This window comes from Paramisgurnus dabryanus, chromosome 16 (assembly GCF_030506205.2).
Source record: "Paramisgurnus dabryanus chromosome 16, PD_genome_1.1, whole genome shotgun sequence".
Lineage (NCBI taxonomy): Eukaryota > Metazoa > Chordata > Actinopteri > Cypriniformes > Cobitidae > Paramisgurnus > Paramisgurnus dabryanus.
The window spans coordinates 17,627,635-17,650,294 of NC_133352.1; the positions used below are offsets into that span (position 1 = coordinate 17,627,635).

Sequence of the window (22,660 nt, forward strand, 5' to 3'; positions counted from 1 at the left end):
AAAAAACTAAACAAAAAAGTGTTTATTTGGGTAACTACAGATGTTGTTATCGCACGATATTATTATTGTTATTTCAATCACATCTGCAGTGTCCTCATCAAAATTAAACGGCAGGAGGTCAATGATGCGTTTTTACTCATCTGAACGCTCATTGGCTAAAAAAGATGGAGTCAGATGACGCATTATTTCCGGGTGCAACAGCACACGCTTGAGGTAACTGTCGGTCATTTCTGGAAACGGTTTGGCAGCGGGGAGCGTGAACAGGATCCCGGCACAGGAGGTAAGATACTAAACGATTGAGCATCTTATTCTTACCAACTACTACTGTAATCTTACTCAATTAATAAAATGTAAACAGGAGCTTGTTTTTAAAGTCTTCTGGATTACAGCGACAACTTTATAGAGGGGTAGCTGGCTTTCATATAACAGCCAACGCACGTTATCATCAGATCTGAATATGAGACATAATTTATCGATTTGAATCACATTTTTATGATATTAAATAGAGTTTTAAAATAACGTAAAGAATGAATTTATTTGGGTATGGTAACAGCATGTCGTGGCACGCTGTCTTGATGAGGAGGATGATGATGCTGCGTTTGACGTGAGCATCTGACAAAGAGCTCTACTAACCACCGTCATCATCTTCCCTCGCTTTCACAAGATCATACTTTCTGACTGAAAAGTTATAATGGATGAAAATGCGTTACGTTGATGATTACAGATCATTTTCACATCATAAACAGCCATATAGCATAGGCGTACCTTCAAAAATGATGTAACTGAAAAGCACAGCACGTTTCTAGACATCTTGTACTATTTGATTGTACAATACAGATAATTAAAAAAATTTAACGATACATTTTTGTTTTATCTAATCTCAAACCATTACAAAATTAACCATTGTTTTAACCATGGTGTTTGCACTTAAGTAAAAATAAAAACCACACATTTACTATGGTATTAGTATTAAAACTATGGGTATACAAATATATATCAATATGCATGGTTACTAAAGTTTTACTTAATAAGCAATGGTTAATAATAATAGCAATAGCAGTTTTGTTTGTTGTGAAAACACGGCATATCTTTTTGACATGAACTTTAGTTCACTTTAGGTCAGCTTGTCCACTGAGGCCAAAGTGACCTTTTAATGAAAACAGATGTTTGAAGAAGATAAATATAACTAGAAATGTTACAGAGATAATAAGATCAGTTTCACGATCCAATCAATTGTGACCGGTACGCAGTGCGTGCACCTGCTGAAGATCTGGTCAGCTAGTGGGGTGAGCCGTAAGGATTGTTGCCATTGGCTGTCTCTGTTCACTGACCACTCTGAGTGAGATTTAAGAGTTGAGAGCGAGCATTACCTTTGTGCTGGATTCAACTCATCAGGGCTGATTTAACAGTCGAGCTGGTCAGCATTTACTTTTGTCTCCTAATTAGATCATATAAGCGTAATGATATCAACTGTGGATGAACAAGGTACAGTTTTAACTTATTTGATGCTATCATTGTTCCACTTGAGAAGGTATGTGGATAAATGTTTTAATAATGGTGTATTGGTAAAATTTGAATATTATATAATAGTACATATATTTTTATTAATCTATTTTTACTAACCTATTATTTAGACAAATTTGTGCTGTATTATATTGCCATCACCCAACATTATTGGCATCTGATACAATTGCCGGCATTGATTCTCTTCACTACGTTTGAATAGGAACTTGTTTGGCCGAATCATGAACTGTTGGTTGTGTCAACATCAAATGCTGTTTCACCAGTATTGATCATTACTTAACACGATCGCCTGTAGACCAGTATGTTGTCAACCTAAACAATGTGAGAGAGCTAACGAAGTACCATAGAATAGCTTATCTGTTGCTCTTGAGTCATTGTCTGTCTGGGGCCTCTGTACTATAGTGTGTCCTGCTTTAACCTTTAGCAGTCAGCTGTTTGCTCTTTAGATCTGCTATTGCAACAGTCACTGCAGTTCGTCATATCTGTTCTTACTGCCAGGAAGGGCTAGTGCGTCGAAGAATCTGACGTGATAAACAATGTCCACACAAACAGTATGATGCAAAGCTATGCAAATTTTATGGTCACGTTTTGTGTCAGGTTTTGAATTGTAGTGTTAAAACTGAAGTAGCTTTCCGCTGTGTGGCATTCATTTGTACTTCCTCTATTTTAGGTTATATGATCAAGAACAGGAAGTGACTTACATCTACATGTCTAATACAATTATTTTTTTTATAAGTTTAAATTTAATATGTTTAATTGATAAAAAAAATGAAATCTGAAATCTAGGCATGTGATAATATTACAGTTTTATCTCTATGTTTTGGTTTTGGTTCTTCAGTTCGCCCTGCCTTGAGGGTAGGGCCGCATTGCAGGATGTTTGCCACATCAAACACTGCCTTTCAACCTAGAAATAAACTGTTCATTGCCTAAAAATGTGCTTTTCCTCAGATCATGTGACCATCCTTGAATGAGCCATGCATGTCTCATTAATGCATCTGAATGAATACAAACCTTTCAGACGTAGTCATATATGTGATCTCTCTATGTTGTACATGAATAAAGCAATTGTCATATTTATTCCATTTGTGGGTTTTTCTTCATCAGGTGATTTTGGAGTAAGTCTTCTCTTAGTATCTTTCTGAACTTTGGCCCCAGGACCTTCAGCCGGACAAACACACCTCCTTTATCTAAGCCTTGGCCTGGTCCCTTCATCGTCCAGTCTCATTTTCAACAGACACGAGTCTGAACATGGACCTAAGCACCGTTCTGCTGTTTCCAGTACATGCACTGGTGTGGCTGTACTCCCTTATAAGTTTTCTGCCATGGTATTTCCTGACGGGAGCTCAAGAGAAGAAAGTCCAAGCAAAGAGACTCAAATCCAAGTCTCCCGCAGGCCAGGCAGATGGGCCCTATCGATCTGTGGATCACTTCGATTCTCTGGTAACAGTGGATTTCCCAGGAAAAGATACGCTTGATAAGCTGTTCGACTATGCCGTGGAGCGTTTCGGGAATGCAGACTGTTTAGGAACTCGAGAAGTTCTGAGTGAAGAAAATGAGACCCAACCGAGTGGGAAAGTATTTAAAAAGGTATATCTTTTAAAAAATATGATCTCTGTAGTTCAAAATGCAAACTTCTTTACTCACGTTATTTTTTTTAGGAAGGTTGGTCACATAACATTTTTAATATGGCCTATATCAAATGCTGGTCTGTGGGATATATAGCATGGCATGAAGATGAACCATGATTTTTTTACTACAATTAAAACAAAAAATAACTACAGTTAAACCATGGTCCTAGTAAAAAAACATGATTTCTGCAAAAACATGGTTAATTTTCATAAAGGTGTGCATATCAGAAATTACCCTAAAGGAAAATACAAATAATGTGATCACATTTGAAACTTGTTTTTTTTTTTTACATTTTAATGTTAAAACTGGATGTGTTTTTGCTAGTGATAGGCCAATATATCGGGCCGATATTTGCGAGTTTTATGTGCATCGGCCGATACGTGTTTTTTCCGGCATTATTTACAGACAGAGTGCTGGAAGCCGCAAGCGATTGCAGGTCATGTGACTAAAAACAACCAACCTTTCCATGACAACATCGAAAGATGGTTCCATAGCACCCTCACCTGTTTTTACTATTTGTAGTTTTTAAGTTCAATAAATGTTACTTTTTTAAAATTGAGACTTGTAACATTTGGCATCATCATTGTGTCATTTTTATGATGTAAATTGAGTGAGCAAAAGCAGTATCAGCTCCAAATATCGGTCATCGGCTAAGGCTGAAAAAATCCATATCGGTCGATCCCTAGTTTTTGCACATGTGGCTTTTTTGTCAGGAAAGTCGCATGAATTTCGACCTTACCGTTTACACTTTAGTCACAATGCAAGAGATCTGATCCAATTCATCCAATGCCACATTTGGCTGGATTATATCACTCTCATTTAAAAGTCTATCACATGGCGGAAAAACCTTGTTGTGTGGATGTAGCAATAATGATGATGTTATGTTTTTACATGTTTTAAAAAACTTAGAGGCACTATTATTTAATAACCCCAAGGTGTTGTGTTTCTACAGTTAATTCTTGGTGATTATAAGTGGTTGTCCTACAATGAGCTGGATGTTGAGATCAGTCATTTTGGAAGTGGACTGGCAGCAATCGGCCAGCAACCAAAAAGCACCATTGCTATTTTCTGCGAGACACGAGCGGAGTGGATGATCACGGCTCAGACCTGCTTCAGACGTAATTTCCCATGTAAGCACACCAGTATTTTTACTTCAACTTACCACACTTGTTTTCATGTTCGAAAAGGATTAAATAAGTTTGAATCATTTATTGTCTTGTGTTGACTTAATATCCAAAACTAATAATTGTGTCTCTTCTTTTGTACTACTTTGTTTGATGTTGTTTTAGTGGTCACCTTTTATGCTACTCTTGGAGAAGATGCAGTGACATTTGGATTGAACGAGTGTGGTGTCACACACCTTGTTACCAGTGCAGAACTGCTTGAAAATACACTAAAGGTGAGCCCTGGAAATGTTTGAAACTTTTAACTGGTTGCAAAAAAATTTTGGTAGCAATAAAGACCATGCATTTATATTTTAATTGACAAACTTTTATAAGAGACAGACAATATTCACTTTAAATAAATTGTATTTTCCATACAGGGCGTTCTTCCTCAAATCCACAATCTGAGGCACATCATCTATGTGGACAAGAAGCCTATCAGCGCTACGGGATATCCACCAAACATACAGATCCACAGCATGCACTCCGTGCAGCAGCTTGGTGCAAAACCAGAAAACTGTAAGCACACTTTACATAGACCTACTTGTGTTTTATAAACAGCGTATATTTCATACTGAACACTGAAGGTAATGGTAGACATTTTATTAATAAAAACTGTGTGCTTTTTTGTTACAGTGAGCAGAGAAATAGTCAAGCCCGTTCCTTCAGACCTCGCTGTTATAATGTACACCAGCGGCTCTACTGGCAGACCTAAAGGGGTGATGATCATGCACAGTAACCTCATCGCTGGGATGGCAGGCCAGTGTGAGAGGATACCTGGTTTAGGGTGTGTATAATACTATTTAAATATTTAAATAGCATGTGCAAATGTCCACACCTGTATCTATTAAAAACCTATGGTTAGTAAACAAATGGAAATCACAAATATCCTCTGCATGCAAATCATTTGCACATTCTGCACATCGAGGTGGCGGATATGTCTTTGTAGGGCGCGGCGTTAAACAAAGAGCTTGTGGTTAAAGTTAGACAAATATATATTTATAGTATTGATATATAATATAATGAGATGCAGCAAAGTAGTTTTTCTCTAATCTGTATGTGTTTGTATGTTTCCTACAGCCCGAAAGACACGTATATCGCTTATCTTCCTCTGGCTCATGTGCTAGAGATGACTGCCGAGATTTCATGTGTGACTTATGGCTGCAGGATTGGCTATTCCACTCCACAAACCCTGTCTGATCAGGTATTGCACTTTGATTTATTATTGGATCAGACAAATCATCCTATTAAAGCTTGGTTAGATTGGTTAGGGTTTAATAAATAATAAAATCACAGTAAATCTTTGATGACTATTCATCTAATGCCTTGTTTTTTGTGGTGTAGTCAACCAAGATTAAGAAGGGAAGTAAAGGTGACTGCTCTGTGCTGAGACCTTCCTTAATGGCTGCCGTACCTGTAAGTTTGACTTTGTATAAATCGTATCCTTGCATATTCGTTTACTTTTTTCATAAGAACATAACATAATCATTTTTATTTCTTTTATTAGGAAATAATGGACCGGATCAATAAAAACGTCATGAGTAAAGTGCAGGAGATGAGCTGTGTGCAGAGGACCCTGTTCAAACTGGCTTATGACTACAAGCTTGAACAGATCAAAAAGGGCTACGATGCACCCCTTTGCAATATGTAAGAGAAGCTCAAAATGGACCTTTTTTTAATCACATGTCCTTATCAGTTGTGATATATGCTTCTGTTCTTTTTAGGCTATTTAAGAAAGTGAGGTCTCTGCTGGGCGGCAATGTGCGCATGATGCTGTCTGGAGGAGCTCCTCTGTCACCGGCCACTCAGCGCTTCATGAACATCTGTTTCTGCTGTCCTGTTGGTCAGGGTTATGGGCTTACGGAGACCTGTGGAGCAGGAACTATTACTGAAGGTAAGGGAACCTGACACATCTCAGGTGTCTTTTGACAATTCAGTGTTGTCTTTTGGGACCTCAAAAGCTTTACTGTGCTGAATGTTGCCATGGTAAAAGTAGATTTCTGATTTTTTCCTTTGGAAGTTTTTTTTTACCAACTTCAGTTCTTACTTATAATTTAAACCATAATGTATAGTATGGTATAAAGTATAATAATCATTAGAACTATCAACAGCTGTTGCTTTGTTGTGCAGTTGCAGATTATAGCACTGGACGAGTAGGAGCTCCTCTGATCTGCTGTGAGATCAAACTTAAAGACTGGGCAGAAGGTTGGTAACCCATATAGGCATATATAAAGGGCACAAATTATGCCTATGCCTAGATATCAAAGTAGAATTAAACTGGAATAAAAACAAAACATTTTAAAATGAAAAAAATTTTGTGCTAGCCTATGAAATGCCTTTATGTGGCAATGTTTTTTTAAACCCCTTGATGCTCATTGGACACATATCCTTGGCTAACTTACATGATACTCGTAGGCTACATGTCGAACACGGCCATTCTTTAAATTTTTTTTATTTATGCACGTCGGGTTCGGGTATGAAGTGATTCGGGTCATTTCGGGTCGGGTACATTTCTTTGGACCCGAGAAGACCTCTAGTACCTGGCCCTTGACTTGTTAACATGGGTGGTGAAAAAACACACGCCACTTACGTCATCTGTTCTGTATACTCTGACTCTGCCCATAACAAACATACACATTGCTTGATTCTAGACCATCTGTTTTGTGCTTGGTCTTTACACATTAATTGCGATGATTTTCATTAATAAATCATAGGGCACACATTGTTTGTTATCATTATAAAAATACAACTAATCATGCAGCCCTAATTATGCCAAGATGTAATATAAGTTTCAAGTGTTTCTAGCATGTGTCTGTGACAATTCAGCTCAAAATACCCCACATGTCCAAAATTCCTCTGTTTGGGTGGGAGCAAAACAGCTCTGTTTTCATGTGTGTACCTTTAAATGTAAATGAGCTACAGCTCCTCAGTCACAGTTAGCACTTTTGGTTAAAATAGATCTGATTTCTGTAAATTCAGTCTGAGACAATAGTATCTTCAGCCACATTAGTGCTACAATGTGCTAACAAACACATTCAGAAAAGCTTTTGGGTAAAATGAACTTGTCGGTCAGTGGCTGTGGGCGGGGCTTTGTTTTTGTGATGTCACATTAACAAGAGAATCAGAACTGCATGTCTTATGGTTTAATGGGGGTTTAAAAAGAAGTGGAGGGTGGATTTTTTCATTGTATGGTTGTTGTGTTCACACACTGCCAACACACATTTATGTCCAAAAGTACATTTTTATGAACACCGGACTCTTTCAAGCTGTACACTATCCACTTATATTATCTCACTAAAACAATCAAGTTACCAAGAAATTACCCTTGTAAGATACTAATGTTTACAAGGATAAGGTTCTGTTTTCCAGTTACGAATGAGAACAGTATCCTAAAATTAATTCACAAAACACAAACATTAAACAGACAGTATAAAGAAAGAACAAAACTTAACACAGCGTGTCCCTGACTCAAGGACTTGTACCACAGATAATAGATAAAGCAAGATTGGGCGGTGCTGTTGCTATGAATGGGAGAGAATGCAATCCTCAATATGGCCGGTCTGGTGACGGAAGTGCTGCCTTTCAGTTAAAAGAGCCAATAATTAATTATTAAAGACTAATGGTACATTCAGACAGGGACGAAAGCGTAAACACTTTTTATTTACTTTTAATGGGTGACGTCATGCGTTGCCGAACTGAATTGTGGATCCGTAAACGTCGCGTCACTGCCGTTGCTCACGGAAGAAGTTGAACATTTCTCAACTTTTCAAGCGCAAACGCATGCGTCAGCCAATCAGATCATCTTATGCAAATAACCTAGTGCGAGCCAGCCAATTATGTTTATGCAAGATCAGAGCATGTGTTGCGGCCACTGTGATTGGCTTTTGGCCACGCTTCAGACAAGCCTATTGTTAAGCGTGTGAATGTACTGTAAAGGGGAGGGGCTTTGTACAGAGTCTCATGATGCAAAAAGAAAGTTATGGTACAGTTAATATCAGATTTAGAGGTGTCTGTCTTCCCCCATTCAAGAAGTTATGACTTATCTTAGAAATAACTGCTTGGTGCCATTGCAAACATGCCCGTTAAATGGCACGACTACTCTAAATGGACTTTGCTTGCACAAAGTCTCGAAAAGGTTTTAATTGAGAAAATATATATGAGATGAATTTTATACACCTATGCTGAGAATATCTTCAAAACACTACATACCTTTTCTTTTAGGTGGCTATACGAAGCATGACAAGCCTCATCCACGTGGTGAGATCCTCATCGGTGGTCCTAACGTGACCATGGGATACTACAGGATTGATGCTTCTAAAAGTGATGACTTTTATGTGGATCAGGCAGGGCAGCGATGGTTCTGCACTGGTGATATAGGAGAGATGCATCCTGATGGTTGTCTTCAGATTGTTGGTATGTTTGTTTTGGATTCATACTGTGCCATTTTTGTTTGTATGACATCTGTTGGTATTTGTGTTTGTTATTATACATATATTCTGTTTCTAATGCCTAGATCGCAAGAAGGACCTAGTAAAACTTCAGGCAGGCGAATATGTGTCTTTAGGAAAAGTCGAGTCTGCATTGAAGAACTGCCCTCTTATTGACAACATCTGCGCATACGCTAACAGGTTTGTACGGTTGACTTTGTTGACCAGTGTGATTCAGTTAACAAAAAGTGGTGTTTTTGAAGCAGAAGATTAATTTATTTGTCGCTTCTCTCTCTGCCCACCAGTGACCAGAACTATGTTATCAGCTTTGTTGTTCCAAATCAAAAGCAACTCACAGCTCTTGCCCATCAGAAAGGCATTGAGGGCACATGGGAAGAGATCTGCAATCATCCGGTTATGGAGAGAGAAGTTTTGAAAGCAATTAAAGAAGTTGCAAATTCAAGTAAGTTAATGTAAAGCAGCTTAAAAAATGTGGAAATTGTAGAACTTCAGAGATGGCTTTGGAAGGAAAAAGGCACAAAATAAAAAAATAAATAATTCAATAATCTTTAAAGTGCTTGAAAGAAAATTTTATATTTAGTATTTGCCTGCTTTTTTAAGTCAAGATTAATTTAATTTATTTAAAACAAACATTTAGACAATAGAAACATTTCTTCATTGTGTTCAATTTGATGAGCATGTTTATCTGAATTAATAATATGAGGAAACGCTTTAGACTCAGGAATGTTTCTTAATATTTTTTTTTATCATTCCAGTTAAACTCCAGCGTTTTGAGATACCAGTCATGGTCCATTTGAGTCCTGAACCTTGGACCCCTGAAACAGGCCTGGTGACGGATGCATTCAAATTGAAGAGGAAGGAGCTGAAGAACCACTATCTCACCGACATTGAAAGAATGTATGGCCACAAGTAGGACCTCTATTACAGCCAAAGACATCTCCATTAGGCCCTCGCCCTGCAAAATTGCTGTTGATCAATAAATGTAAAAAAAAAAACTTTCACACAATTTCACCACTGCCATTGCTTAGTGTAATGTGCACAAATTTTTGAAGACTGAAAGATGAACTGTTTTTTTATTCCTGATAAATTATAGAATTTATGTGATATTTTCATTTGGAGCACTGTAGTCTTTCTGCTGTGAAATGGTTTACAATGGAGTCAATATTCAGCTTGTCCAACATAACTTATTTCTCCTTTTGGTTTAACAAAGGAGTCACTTTACTTGTTAAAAGATTGCAACCATACAACAGCGATATACTGCCTTCACCTTATGTTTTTTTTTTTTTACTGTGTCTGAAATGTATTCTTGATCTGCTCTGGACATTTGTTTGATAGATGTTTAAAGCATAAATTGCAAGCTAAAGTTAAGTCATTGCAGTTTTGCCTAATGTGAGGGGCAAGTAATTTATACTGTATAGTGATGTTTTGTGCCTTCTGATTGGTCACTGTCTTCAATATTCTCTATGGGTCATAAAAATGTCTGTGCTTAATCCACTTAGTACACTAGGAGCTTGTGGTTTAATAACGGTTTATATAACATTTTGGTTTTCGTTGTCGGTAAAATTATCTAGCAGTTTACTTGTTCTGAGTTTTGTTGTTTTACTAATTTGCACATTTGTTAAGTAGAATGACTCGGGACAAACAAAGTGGTTTGTTGCTATTACTGTATACTGACAACTTAAATGAAGGGAACACTTTGAAGGATATGTTTTAAGCCACAGAGGTAAAGGTTGCATTTCAGCTGTATCATCTTTTTGTATGGTTTTAATTTTTTCTGGCGTAAACCAGTTACTTATGTTGACCATGTTATGGAAGTATTTCCAATTTCCATTTGTTTTAATGTCACAAGTTCTCATATTGGTTACAAATTAACGGTTTAATTTACTAAAAACTCTTAATATGCCATCTATATTTATTTTCCATTAAGTGGACATTTTTGGGATTCATATGAATTTTGCTCTCCACAATCCTTACCAATTAACATTACACTCATTGTAATTTATTTGGTCAGAAAGTGCATTGTACTAATTTTAACCCTTGTTAATTTATTTCTGAAAAGGTATGATTGTATAGATACTGTAATATTTTGGTGTACCAAATGTTTGACTGAAGAAAAAAAACTGTTCATTGTAAGTTTATTTATAATTATTTTGTCATTTGCACTATTTTTTCAGGGATTTTAGCAGTTGTTAAATTATTAGCCATTAAGCCAACAAATAGCAGTCCCTTCATCCCTTTTAAATATAATTTTCCCACACAGCCCTCAGGGTTCAGTGTCCATAAACAAGATTATACAGTGGTAAAGTGTTTGCTTTTTGGAAATATGTGAATTTGCCTGTGGTGTGTTCTGATGCATATTTATTTGGATTGTTTTTCATTGTAGGTCACTGTATTAATATATGCTTAGAAAAGTAAAAAAGTTTTCTACTCCGTGTCATGGTTTTGTTTATTATGCATACATAAATTGCTTCTTGTTTACAAAAGATAAAGCTATACAAAAAAAGTCAGTTTGCCCAGTCCTGAAAGCGGAAACAGTCACTCGCAATTTTCCATACAGGCTGGTCACTGGTAGGGGAGGCTTGGGCAGTTAATAAGAAATTCTGGTTGAAAAACCTCTGTTTGTTTCCATCAAACTTCACTGAGCCAGCTGTGACCACCAACAATGTGGTTTGGCCTTGAGTTGCATGCTCTGTAAACAAAAAGTAAAATGCTATTAGACAAAAATGCTATTTTTCTTTTAACCCTGGGTTAAGGATGCCAATCGCATGCAGTGCGAAACGAAGTGGGGTTCGAAAATTATGACCCCAAATAAACACAGCTGAAGCAGCTAATCAAGGTGTTCAAGGTTGCTTGTAGTGATGGGGCGTTCATGAACGATTTGTTCATTTTGAACAAATCTTTAGTATGAAACGGGAGTTACGAGTCATCTCGGAGAGTCAATTGTTCATTTTGTGTTGACCGCATATGTGCAACATCTACTGGTTTTGTGCCGGAAAGAGAATTGATTAGTTCACTGGTCAAGTCTTCGGGTACTCTGAGTCGTTCATTCCTTTCACACGTGACAACCCAATGGGCTATCACTAATGAAAAATCCGCGAAGACAAGCATAAGCTGGTCTCCCAGCTTGGTTTTAGCTGGTATAGCAAGCTGGCCTAGCCGTGTTTTGGTCACCTTTTAAGCTGGTCTAGCTGGACTTAGAACCCAGGCTGGGAGGACACCAGCTACTGCCACCTTAAACCAGCAAAAAACAGATACCAGCTTATGCTGGTCTTTGCTGGATTTTTCAGTAGGGATGCTATGCTGTCTGTACCGGAAAGAGAATTGATTAGTTCATATTGAGTCTTCGGGTCAAGTCGTTCGTTCCTTTCAAACGTGACAACCCCATGGGCTGTGCTATGCTATAAGAGAATTGATAAGTTCATTTCTCGAGTCTTTCTCGTATTTTACAGACCATTTATTATCTTGAAATTATCAGAAGATACAGTGCAAAAGACAAAGTAAAATAATCTTTTTCTGAAAAAATATAGGTTGTGTTCTGCTATTGTTTCTGTCAGTCTCTCTCAACTATTGTTAAATGTTTCTTCAGGATCTGTGGTGCACACGCGTGTGTTTTAATTATTTTAAATAATTTTTGCTGGCATGATATACAGCAGGGTTTCCCGCAGCACTTTGCAGTTCGGGCGGCCCCCCTTAAGCTGGGAAACCCTACCACCTTAACTTAATAAAATAATAATTTCGCAGCACAAAAGGCTGACAAGTGCATCTCAGAGAAAAGCGCGGACATGCTTCACACCGCGAGCGGGCACGCGCGCCACACGGCCTAAATGTTCTACAACATCTGCTTCAGTTTGTGTTTATTAACCCTTTAGTTTCACTTCATCACACAGCTATTTTCGTTTGAGGTATGTTAAATTTTTTTTATTTATTAATAATCTAGTATGTGTTCATTTTTTGTCATAGTTTATTCAAAAATAAGTTTTATTTGAGTGTTTTTAATAAAACTATTTTCATCATGACGCGTATGCCCCACACCTTTGATTGTCACGCCCCCCGGCATCACCCAGCGCCCAACCCTACCACCTTAACTAACAAATTTTCTGCGGGAAACCCTGTACAGTATAAACAACAATGTGTACAGTGTTTGTGTACATCATTGCTATATATATATAATAGTTTAACAATATAAAAATATATATTTATAAAAATATAAGGCTATGGGCTCAAGATCAAATGACTAGAGTCAAACCCGAAAACTCGAGATTAGTTCATTTTGATGAAAAAAATTCAAAGATACGAATCAGAAAAATGATCAGAACTTCCCATTAGTGAGGGGCAGTCCGGCTCTTTTCAAAGATTCGGCTCTTCTGGACTGCTCTTTTAGAAGAGCCGGCTCTTACGGCTCCGGCTCTTCATTTAGTATCACTGGGGACTTATTTTTTAGCCCATATTTGCAGTTGTGAATGGTTTGTGTGTTGGTATGCAATTGTTGTATCAATTGTTTTTATAAAAACCTTATTTTTTCAATGTTTTTGTTAAAACAAATACACAGTTACTATTATTTAACATAATAATCAAACTTTAATTAAACAATAGAACAATGAACCCCAGCAAACAAACCTAATAAATAAAGGCAACATTTTCGGTTTTCACTCATGACTTAACTATCTTCTTCTTTTTGGTAAATGCCTCAACTTTCTCCCAACGCACTCACATTTAAATCCAGTTACCTGGCTATTACCACTACACTGGCTTTTTGGAGCGTCTATCTCCCTTTCTTCTTTCACATAATGGCATAATCCTAGTCTGTTTTTCCATTTGATTGGACGCATCGTGTGCAACATACAAATAGGTCCCGGCCCCGCCCCTGCCTGTGGCTGAAGATTCGGTTCTCTCGCTGACGAGAGCCAGGTCTTCTCATTCCCTACAAAGAATTGGCTCTTAGATACGGATCGTTCGCGAACGACCCATCACTACTTCCCATCACTAGTTGCTTGATAATTACAGACGGGTGTGTAGGTGCAGGGTTGGGGACTCCAGACCCAGGGTTTAGGAATGCAGTGTGAAACATCAGATTATGAATACCCAGGGTTATCTATTAACCCCTGGTGAAGTATGAACAGTGTTAAACAGATAACCCAGGATTCCGTTTCGAATAACCCGGGGTTAACTTATTCAGTGTGAAAAGCCCTATTGGAAGCATATCATAGCCTACATACCATGAACAGGCTGGCAGTCAAGAGTGTGGACCTGAAATTCACTGGAGGGGAGGGATTCAAAGAATTCACCCAGAGCATCTTGTCCTGTGAGAGCATTGCCATTCCACACCAGTGTTGCTTTGTCCAGATACAGCCTCGTCAAATGCTAAAACCAATCATATTTCATTATAAAGACCTTCAGTTTTAAATAGAATGGATCTCACTTATTGTTTATTCAACTGAATGATCCACCCCCCAAAAAATGAATGTGCATACCCTTCGTTTTTTATCCATACAGTCATAATAAATATTGACGAATTCTTCGGAGTATCTGCATGACTGATCAACTTTAGTCCGGAAGTCCTGGTCAATAGAAGAATCAAAGAAGAATCATTGTAATTTACGGTTATATAAAAACGCATTACATAAAAGCAATTACATTGATGCAACCAATGAGCAGACTTACCACTGTTAAAGCCATGACATTAAAGGCCACACAGACGTATCCGGTTTAATGTTGATTGTTTCCAAATATCAATGCGTTTCGCTCTACAATACCAAAGCAACTTATGAAACAAAATAGCAAATGCAACATGAAACGCACCAGTAACAAAGCTTTACGGCGTACAACAATAATATATTTTACGCCAAATCTGACAGTAATGACATTCCGTTAAAACAATCTGATCTATATTTAATCACCCTTTTAAAAACAAACGCATCCAAATATCGAAAATGCGCTCGATGGCGTGCGTTCACAATAAATGTCCCTCTAGAAATCAACACGTCAATTGTTAGTTCCCATCGTAGTTTCTAGAGACTTCAGCTGTGTCCCAATTCAAAGGCTGCGACCTTCTAAGGACGTATTTTAAGACCGATTGCGTCACAGCAGCGCGACTTAAGGCTAGTAAGGCCGTCCCAATTCAAAGGATGCTTAGAATGAAGCCTCAAAATGCGTCCTCATTTCTCCGCGCTTTTAAGGATAGAACAAATGGATCCTTAACAGCCGAGGATGTCCCAAGAGTCATTGCGCGTCTGCAACGGCTGCATATAATGGGTGGATATTCTAACATAAACAATTAAAACCTTTATTAAATAAAAGTGTATTTATCAGAAAACATTTTCTCTTGTCACTGTAAGTTTATTATAAGTTATGTTTTGTGGTAATAATATTCTTTTTATGTTGCGTATATTTATAAGGTTGATTAATTTGGTATACTGTTGAATAGTTTAACATCAACGTGTCATATTTCTAAAATAAATTAATGATTTTTCTGATGTCATATTTATTTTAATAAGTCAGAAACGTGCAGGCGGGCGCGTGCAGCAGGTGATGCTAATTATGGGTCCTGCGAAGGTTAGACCGTCTCATTTCAGTTCTCTTCGCGAACTTCTGAGGCTTCCACCTTGAAAGACCGAGAGCTCACCTTTTAAGGTCGAATGCTCATAAGGTTGCAGCCCTTGAATTGGGACACAGCTTTCAACTGATGTTAATAGGATCTTTTTGCGTTTTAGTTTAAAGTAAAATAAAATTTTGAGAAAATAGGATTAGACTGTGTGGTTATACCTACTGTAAAAACCAAAGACCAATAAAAGCATTTAATATTTATGTTGAGGTACTTTGGCTTTTTTATCAGGCAGAATTTGAAGGCGCCTAAATAATTTGCTTTGTCCAATGAAATTGCATCTTGTTTGTTGGGGGAGGAGTCATCTATGTTGATTTGTCATACTCTAGTCTACTCGCACTACCTAACAGTCGAAATGGAGAAAAGTGTATCAAATGTCGTAGTTTGTAATTTAGCTTATGCTGGAAATTTTGAAGAACTTAAAACACGTATTTTGTCTGACAACCTGCTAGCTACGAAAACAGACCAGGTATGTTAAAAACAAGCGTTGGCGCACATGCACCCAGTGGTTAGCATGCTCATAATTATTTTATTGATTTAAGCGTCGTTATCAAATGTTGTATGTGCTCTGAATGTTTCTGCTTCATGTAGGACAACAGAACTGCCCTGCACTGGGCCTGTTCCGCTGGACATTTGGAAATAGTGCAGTTTCTGTTGGATCTTGGAGTTGATGTGGATCCCCAAGATGATGTGAGTCAGCAGCACTGAGCTATATTTCCCTCAATCAACCCAACATTGCTACATTTTGAGAGTTTTTTGAGAATGTTCTTTTAATTCTTTAGTGTACTTATAAAGCATGTCGTTAACAAATTATATGCATATGAATATTGTGTATGATAATACTACTTTGTATGCTTTGTCATTCACTCAGTATCCTCTTGGTGGAGTACTTTACTATTTTTTTATATGATGCATGCCATTTCAGGCATGTTGGACACCTCTTCATATAGCATCATCTGCTGGAAGAGAAGAAATTGTCAGATCCTTAATATCCAAAGGAGCTCAGTTAAACTCTGTGAACCAAAATGGTTGTACCCCACTGCACTATGCCGCATCTAAAGACAGATATGAAGTAAGCTCTCTGTATGACTATTAAAACATGACATTAAATCTTTCTGTGCCAACAAAATCTTTTTCACACAATTCAGATTTATAAAAATAATCCTTACATTAAACTAAAGCACTTGATTTATTTATATAAACAGATAGCCCAGATTTTGCTTGAAAATGGTGCAGATCCTAATGCAACAGACAAGCTGCAATCCACACCTTTACACCGAGCATCTTCCAAGGGCAACTATCGTCTCATTCAGCTTCTTTTAAAGCAGTGCGCTTCTACCAACATACAAGACTCTGAAGGAAACACACCACTGTAAGTATTATCCATGTACTGTACACATTGTTTTATGTGAATGCTACCCAAGACATACATTAAATCAACCTCACTATTTTTGCAGTCACCTTGCATGTGATGAAGAGCGAACAGAGGCGGCAAAACTTCTTGTGGAACATGGTGCCAGTATCTATATTGAGAACAAGGAAGAGAAGACACCTCTACAAGTAGCTAAAGGTGGTCTGGCAACTCTGTTAAGACGAATTGTAGAGGGCTGACGGACTTTCAACAAAGAGATGCACTTACAGCTTTTTATTAAGCTGCTGTTTTACTTTGATGAGTACTTAATGTGAACAAGTAAAGCAAAACATCTGCTTTTTTGATGCAAGTTTCTTAAAGAGGAAATTGATGTTTTAGTCAGTGTTTTCTCTTTTGCAGATTTTCTCACAGTTTGGTCACTTAGCGCTTAATTTCTAACTTTTGTATTTTTTGTTCTCCTGTGTGAGGTCAAAACACCATAGTGTTGTTTTTCATTCTATTGCTTGTTTTCTAACAGGGATAATAAATGATACCGAAATACACTTGGTGGTGTTGTGCAGTGACGTTAATGCTTTTGGAATTTTTGCCATTCAGATAATTTTCACTTCTTTTTCTACAAATTCATGTAAGCTTATGATTATGACTAGATCAGTTTCATACTCAAACCTGTCAGCGAATACAAGAATGTCTACCACAAGGGATGTGGTAAATGTAACTTCCACACACTTGGATTTACATGGCACGACACAATACACACACTAAAGATTACATTAGCAATGAATCATTCTAGAACAATGTGTGATCAAATATTTAGGATTTGTACCAAATGTAGTCTTTCAAAAACTTTTATTTTATTCTAAAATAAAGGTGCTTCAAGATGCCATAGAAGAATCTTTTCTGTCAAAATGGTTCATTAAAGCACCTTTAACATCTGAGGAACATTTCTGTTTCAAAAAAGGTTCTTTAAGGTGAAAATGTTCTTCAGATAATAAAAATGTATGAAAGAAATGGTTCTTTAAAGAACCTTCGACTAAATGGTTCTTTGTGGAACCAAACATGGCTATGAAAAACCTTTTAAGCACCTTTATTTCTTGAGTGTTGGATCTTTATTCTGAATTTTGATGGACTGTTGTGGTTGTGTTGTACAAATAAGGAACAAAGAGATTAGTTTCACCCTCATGGCTTTCATCTGCGTGAGTTTTGCTGCACATGCAGGCCCACACAAAACCTGTGCCAACAGAATTTCCTCATAATTTACTGTCATTCATAAAATTCTGCACTGCTTCACTTCCTCATTTTTATTAAATATTTTGTATTCAAGTCATTTCTTTTCTTTAAGCCTTACTTAAAACGGTCAAATGGGCCCCCGACCAAATTGTGCTTAGGGCCCCCGAAAGGTCTAGGGCCGGCTCTGCCCACTCATAATAAAGGCCACACTCTTGATCTGGTGATTTTAAATGGTTCATTTGTGTCCCAGTTGTCCACCTCTGACTTCGGGCTATCCGATCATCTTGCTGTATGTTTTAATATGGAGCTACCTGACATTAACACTACCTTTTTGCGTACTATAAGCCAGCGCAAATGGAAATCCATTGCCCCCACTGATTTTGCTGAATATATTGACTCTTCCTTAAGCTGTTTTTCTCCATCTGATACATTGGAAGACAAAGTCGTCATGATTAACTCTGTTCTCTCATCTGGTTTGGATTTATTTGCCCCGTTGAAATCTCGATCTGTCTCCTTTCAAAGTTACTCTCCTTGGTATAATGACAATCTGCATGCAATGAAGACATGTCGTGCAATGAAGCGTAGGTGGCGTGTGTCCGGCCTGACTGTTCATCTGCAGGCATGGAAAGACCACCTACTTGAATATAAGTCTAATATTGCAGCGGCAAGATCTGCATACTTTGCTCAGATTGTTGATAACAATCAGAATAACCCAAGACAATTGTTTCATTCCATCAACAAGCTACTTAAATGTGATAATTCTATGACTGGTTCTGCCTCAACCAACCTTTGTAATAAGTTTCTTGATTTCTTTAGCTCTAAGATTGATCATGCTCGAAAATGTATTTCCTTACCTTTGTCTGATTCTTCTTTTTCTGCTTCAGAATTTACTGGTATTCACTTCTCAAACTTCTGCTTAATGGATTTGAATTCTCTATCAAATGAGGTTTCAAAAATGAAAGATGCCACTTCCATTGTTGATCCTTTACCAACCAAGTTGTTTCAGTCGTGTTTTAGCATGTTATGTCTGGCTGTATTAAACATCATCAATGATTCTTTGTGTACTGGTGTAGTGCCAGCAGCATTTAACATCAACTTTGATAATCCCAATAATTTCCGTCCTATATCCAATCTTCCATTTCTCGCCAAAATTTTGGAGCGAATTGTTGCAAATCAATTGAAATCGCATCTTACCACAAATAACCTTTTTGAGCCCCTTCAATCAGGATTCCGTAAATTCCACAGCACTGAAACAACTTTAGTTAAGGTCACTAATGATTTACTAATAGCTTCGGACTCTGGCTGTCTTTCCTTGTTGATTCTTCTTGATCTCAGTGCCACATTCGACACTGTTGATCATTCAATTTTACTTACTCGGCTGGAACCTGTCTTTGGTGTCTCTGGTATTGCACTAAATTGGTTTGAGTCTTAACTTTCAGATCGGAAACAGTTTATTACTATGGGTGGTTGTAGGTCTGATATTGGTGTTGTAAAATCTGGTGTTCCTCAAGGATCAATTTTGGGATTTCTACTTTTTAGTATTTACATTTACCCATTGGGTCAACTATTAAGATCACTTGGTCTCAATTTCCACTTTTATGCAGATGACACTCAGGTTTATTTACATTCAAAGCCTGATGTTAATGTGGCTGTGTCTTTTCTCTCTCAATGTATTTCTGGGATAAAAAAATGGATGACTAGTAATTTCTTGTACCTGAACAGTGACAAGACGGAGGTAATACTTATTGGTTCACCCTGCCAGTTACGTAAGGCTGGGTCTCTAACATTAGATGTGGATGGCTCTTCACTGGACTTTAAAACAAAACTGAAAAATGTAGGGGTGATCTTTGATGCTCATTTAACATTTGTTCCACATGTTCTGAACACTGTTAAGACATCTTTTTTCATCTTAAAAGTATTGCTAAATTGCGTCCGATGCTGTCACTTCCGGTTGCTGAAAACTGATCAATATCTTTGTGTTTTCTCGCATCGATTATTGTAATGCTTTATTGGTGGGGGCCCCAAACGCTACTCTAAATAAACTTCTGCTGCTCCAAAATTCAGCCGCCCGAATACTGACTGGAGCCAAGATGAGGGATCACATCACTCCAGTCTTGAAGTCTTTACATTGGCTCCCTGTCAGATTTCGGGTGGATTTTATGCTTACAGTTAAAGCTTTAAATGATTTGGCTCCTCACTATCTCACTGAGCTTTTAGTTGCCTACACCCCTGTGTGTGCTTTGCGCTCCTCCGAAACTGGCCTTTTAATAGTTCCTAATACCCGTTTAAAATCTATGAGTGATAGGGCATTTTCATCTGTTGCTCCAATAAGGCAAGCTGAATCCCATTCACACGGGGCGTAGTTAACGCTTAACGGAAGGCTTGTCTGAAGCGTGGCCAACAGCCAATCACTGTGGCCGCAACACAAGCTCTGGTCTTCCATAAACGTAATTGGCTGGCTTTGCCTGGGTTATTTGCATAAGGCGAAATGATTGGCTGACGCACGCGGTGCTGCTTGAAAAGTTGAGAAATGTTCAACTTCTGCCGCGAGCAACGGCACTGACGCGGCGCCGACGGATCCACAATTCAGTTCGCCAACGCTTGACGTCACCCATTAAAAGTGAATGGGAAGCGTCAATGTGTGAATGCGCCGTAGTGTTTTTAAATCCTCCCTTAAAGCATTTCTTTAGGGTAGCTTTTACTTAAAATTGAACTATCTTTTAACTCACTTATCCTGACAGTACGTTCTTATTTTGTGGGGTTTTATATTTGACTTGTTTTATGTGTTGTTTGTATAATTGTTTGTTTCTTTTTTCTCTTGTGCAGCACTTTGAGATGCTACTTTTAAAGGCGCTATAGAAAATAAAGTTTAGTATTATTATTATTATTATTATTAAAACTATTTGGATTATTGGCAATGCTCGTGTCATGATCGGCCCTTCATTATGACTTGATGCCACTGAGCATTCACTCCTAAAAAAATACGCTAATAAATACAATAATAATACGATAATAGGGCAGTTTCCCAGACAGGGCTTAGTCCTAGACTACACTGTAAAAAATAATATGCTGGATTTACTTAAAAATATAATGGATCTTTTTGCATCCACTTTTTAAAGTAAGTTTTACTTGGAATTTTATGTATGTAAGATAAGATGCACTATATTTTTAAGTAAACCCAGTCTTTATTTTTTTCAGTGTTGGTAAAAAGTGCTCGTTTAAAAATATGCTTGTTTATTATCTGTTGCAGATGTTGCTATGTTAATTTTATGGTAAGGTTCAAACATGTTTTTCAATTATTTCTCCAGTTAGTAACTTTAATGTCCATCTAAAAATGGCAATAATACCATGTATTCTGTATTTCTAACATTTCTTCCTTGTTTAGGGGCAGTCATGCCCTCATGGTTAATAGAGTTGGGCCTGAAGGTTGAGTCTTAAGGCGGGCGTACACGGTGCGATTTTTGCTGTCGTAGGGGCTCGCATGCGATTTTTTTCCTCGGGAGCAAATCGTTCATGCTCGTATGGTCGCGGCTCGCACCGTGTGAGAGGAATTACGAGCCGAGCCGAGCAGGTTACGAGCACCTTACGACCTCCCGATAATTTTTAAACATGTCAAAAAAGTTCGGGAGCTGTCGGTATAAATTCGTAGTGTTGGTGCGGGTGTACGAGACGATCTGGCAAAGCACTTGAAGTTGACCAATCAGAATGTACAATACGCAGAAGAAGAAAGACAAATGTAGCACTGCTACCTCAAATATTGATGACTACTCTATAGCTGGCTATGTTTCGCGCACATACACACTCCGGTGACCGGACATCATGACAAATATGTACAGGTCCTTTCAGTGACGACCTCTTGATCAGCTTATTTGCCTGAAAAAAACCTGTCATATGTGTTTTTGTGATGTCGGGTCACAGCTTTGGATGTGTGTGGAAACAGGAGAGAGTGTAGTTGTTTTAGGCTATACCGCTGTTCTGATAAGTGCTACCACAATGCATTAAACGAGGCTGATATTAAAACTTTTTTGTTTTACTTGTTGATTTTTCTTTACTTGTTAATATGTTTTATCATTATTTACAATGTAAACATAAAATAAGCCAACTAAATTATGTAATAAATACATTTAAAAATTATTAGACTCCGTGCAGAGACCACTGGTTTAAATAGTACAGGATGTACAAAGAATGTCGCAATTTTTGTGTAATCCAAGCTGTGCCAAAGTTGCTGTAGTTTCATAAATGATTGGATATTAAAAGGGCTGTCGCGACAGAAAAAAGCAACGGAATGTCCATGTTTAATAGGCTAAGATATGCATTTATTGAGAGAGAGTAGGCTACATAAACATGATGATCATATGCGGAGACGATGTTTCCCATCTTATTATGGAGCTTCTGCTTTAACAACTGAGCTTGTTCGGTATTTTTACCCACATATATATTCTTTTACATATTTTCGACCAAAGGAACAAATGATATAGCCCAGTGTAAGTTATATGGTAGCCTTAGCTTATTTTGAAATGATGAGAACATTTAAATGACTAAAAATGTAGGCTATCTCTGAAACTTTATTTAAATAATGATTAATTTGTTTTCATACTATATTTGTATTGCTATGTATTAATTTACATATAGGCCTACTGTGAAAATGCACTATATTAATATGCAATGCCTTCTGTATGGCATTTATTTTGTGCAG

General features: G+C 37.6%; 3 protein-coding genes across 7 annotated transcripts; 2 read left to right on the forward strand and 1 right to left on the reverse strand.

The window, feature by feature from the left end:
- The first annotated feature begins 182 nt into the window (after positions 1-182).
- Positions 183-11,198, forward strand: acsl4a (acyl-CoA synthetase long chain family member 4a). Of its 3 annotated transcripts, none has more exons than XM_065266670.1 (15): positions 183-280; positions 2,629-3,111; positions 4,106-4,283; positions 4,443-4,552; positions 4,697-4,835; positions 4,953-5,103; positions 5,397-5,520; positions 5,661-5,732; positions 5,824-5,963; positions 6,041-6,210; positions 6,447-6,521; positions 8,538-8,729; positions 8,830-8,944; positions 9,049-9,206; positions 9,520-11,198. In XM_065266670.1, exons 2-15 carry the CDS (start codon positions 2,773-2,775, stop codon positions 9,675-9,677), a joined length of 2,121 nt encoding a protein of 706 aa, XP_065122742.1. In that variant the 5' UTR covers positions 183-280; positions 2,629-2,772; the 3' UTR covers positions 9,678-11,198. The 3 variants fall into 3 exon arrangements, with proteins under 3 accessions (XP_065122742.1, XP_065122743.1, XP_065122744.1); XM_065266671.2 differs by lacking the exon at positions 183-280 and adding an exon at positions 1,285-1,485; XM_065266672.2 differs by lacking the exon at positions 183-280 and adding an exon at positions 1,513-1,531.
- nxt2 (nuclear transport factor 2-like export factor 2) lies at positions 10,552-14,747 on the reverse strand. Of its 3 annotated transcripts, none has more exons than XM_065266675.2 (5): positions 14,662-14,747; positions 14,426-14,508; positions 14,236-14,322; positions 13,981-14,125; positions 10,552-11,453 (listed from the first exon to the last, which is right to left on the reverse strand). In XM_065266675.2, the coding sequence occupies exons 2-5, from the start codon at positions 14,438-14,440 to the stop codon at positions 11,269-11,271; spliced, it is 432 nt and encodes a 143-aa protein (XP_065122747.1). In that variant the 5' UTR covers positions 14,441-14,508; positions 14,662-14,747; the 3' UTR covers positions 10,552-11,268. The 3 variants fall into 3 exon arrangements, with proteins under 3 accessions (XP_065122747.1, XP_065122746.1, XP_065122745.1); XM_065266674.2 differs by having other exon boundaries at positions 14,426-14,525; positions 14,662-14,731; XM_065266673.2 differs by having other exon boundaries at positions 14,426-14,736.
- Positions 14,748-15,646: 899 nt separating this feature from the next.
- psmd10 (proteasome 26S subunit, non-ATPase 10) lies at positions 15,647-17,279 on the forward strand. The gene is made up of 5 exons (XM_065266641.2): positions 15,647-15,834; positions 15,957-16,055; positions 16,291-16,437; positions 16,571-16,737; positions 16,823-17,279. Exons 1-5 carry the CDS (start codon positions 15,673-15,675, stop codon positions 16,974-16,976), a joined length of 729 nt encoding a protein of 242 aa, XP_065122713.1. The 5' UTR covers positions 15,647-15,672; the 3' UTR covers positions 16,977-17,279.
- The last annotated feature ends 5,381 nt before the right edge of the window (positions 17,280-22,660 follow it).

What these genes read in the sequence shown, in the direction of transcription:
- acsl4a (XM_065266670.1), top strand. Translation starts at nt 2,773, where the DNA reads ATGGACCTAAGCACCGTTCTGCTGTTTCCAGTACATGCACTGGTGTGG. An exon ending in GAGAGGATACCTGGTTTAGG is followed by an intron (nt 5,104 to 5,396) that starts GTGTGTATAATA and finishes TGTTTCCTACAG; the next exon opens with CCCGAAAGACACGTATATCG. An exon ending in TAAAGAAGTTGCAAATTCAA is followed by an intron (nt 9,207 to 9,519) that starts GTAAGTTAATGT and finishes TTATCATTCCAG; the next exon opens with TTAAACTCCAGCGTTTTGAG.
- nxt2 (XM_065266675.2), bottom strand. An exon ending in GTATGGATAAAAAACGAAGG is followed by an intron (nt 14,126 to 14,235) that starts GTATGCACATTC and finishes GATTGGTTTTAG; the next exon opens with CATTTGACGAGGCTGTATCT. An exon ending in TGACTGCCAGCCTGTTCATG is followed by an intron (nt 11,454 to 13,980) that starts GTATGTAGGCTA and finishes TTTTGTTTACAG; the next exon opens with AGCATGCAACTCAAGGCCAA.
- psmd10 (XM_065266641.2), top strand. Translation starts at nt 15,673, where the DNA reads ATGTTGATTTGTCATACTCTAGTCTACTCGCACTACCTAACAGTCGAA. An exon ending in ATGTGGATCCCCAAGATGAT is followed by an intron (nt 16,056 to 16,290) that starts GTGAGTCAGCAG and finishes ATGCCATTTCAG; the next exon opens with GCATGTTGGACACCTCTTCA. An exon ending in TCTGAAGGAAACACACCACT is followed by an intron (nt 16,738 to 16,822) that starts GTAAGTATTATC and finishes CTATTTTTGCAG; the next exon opens with TCACCTTGCATGTGATGAAG.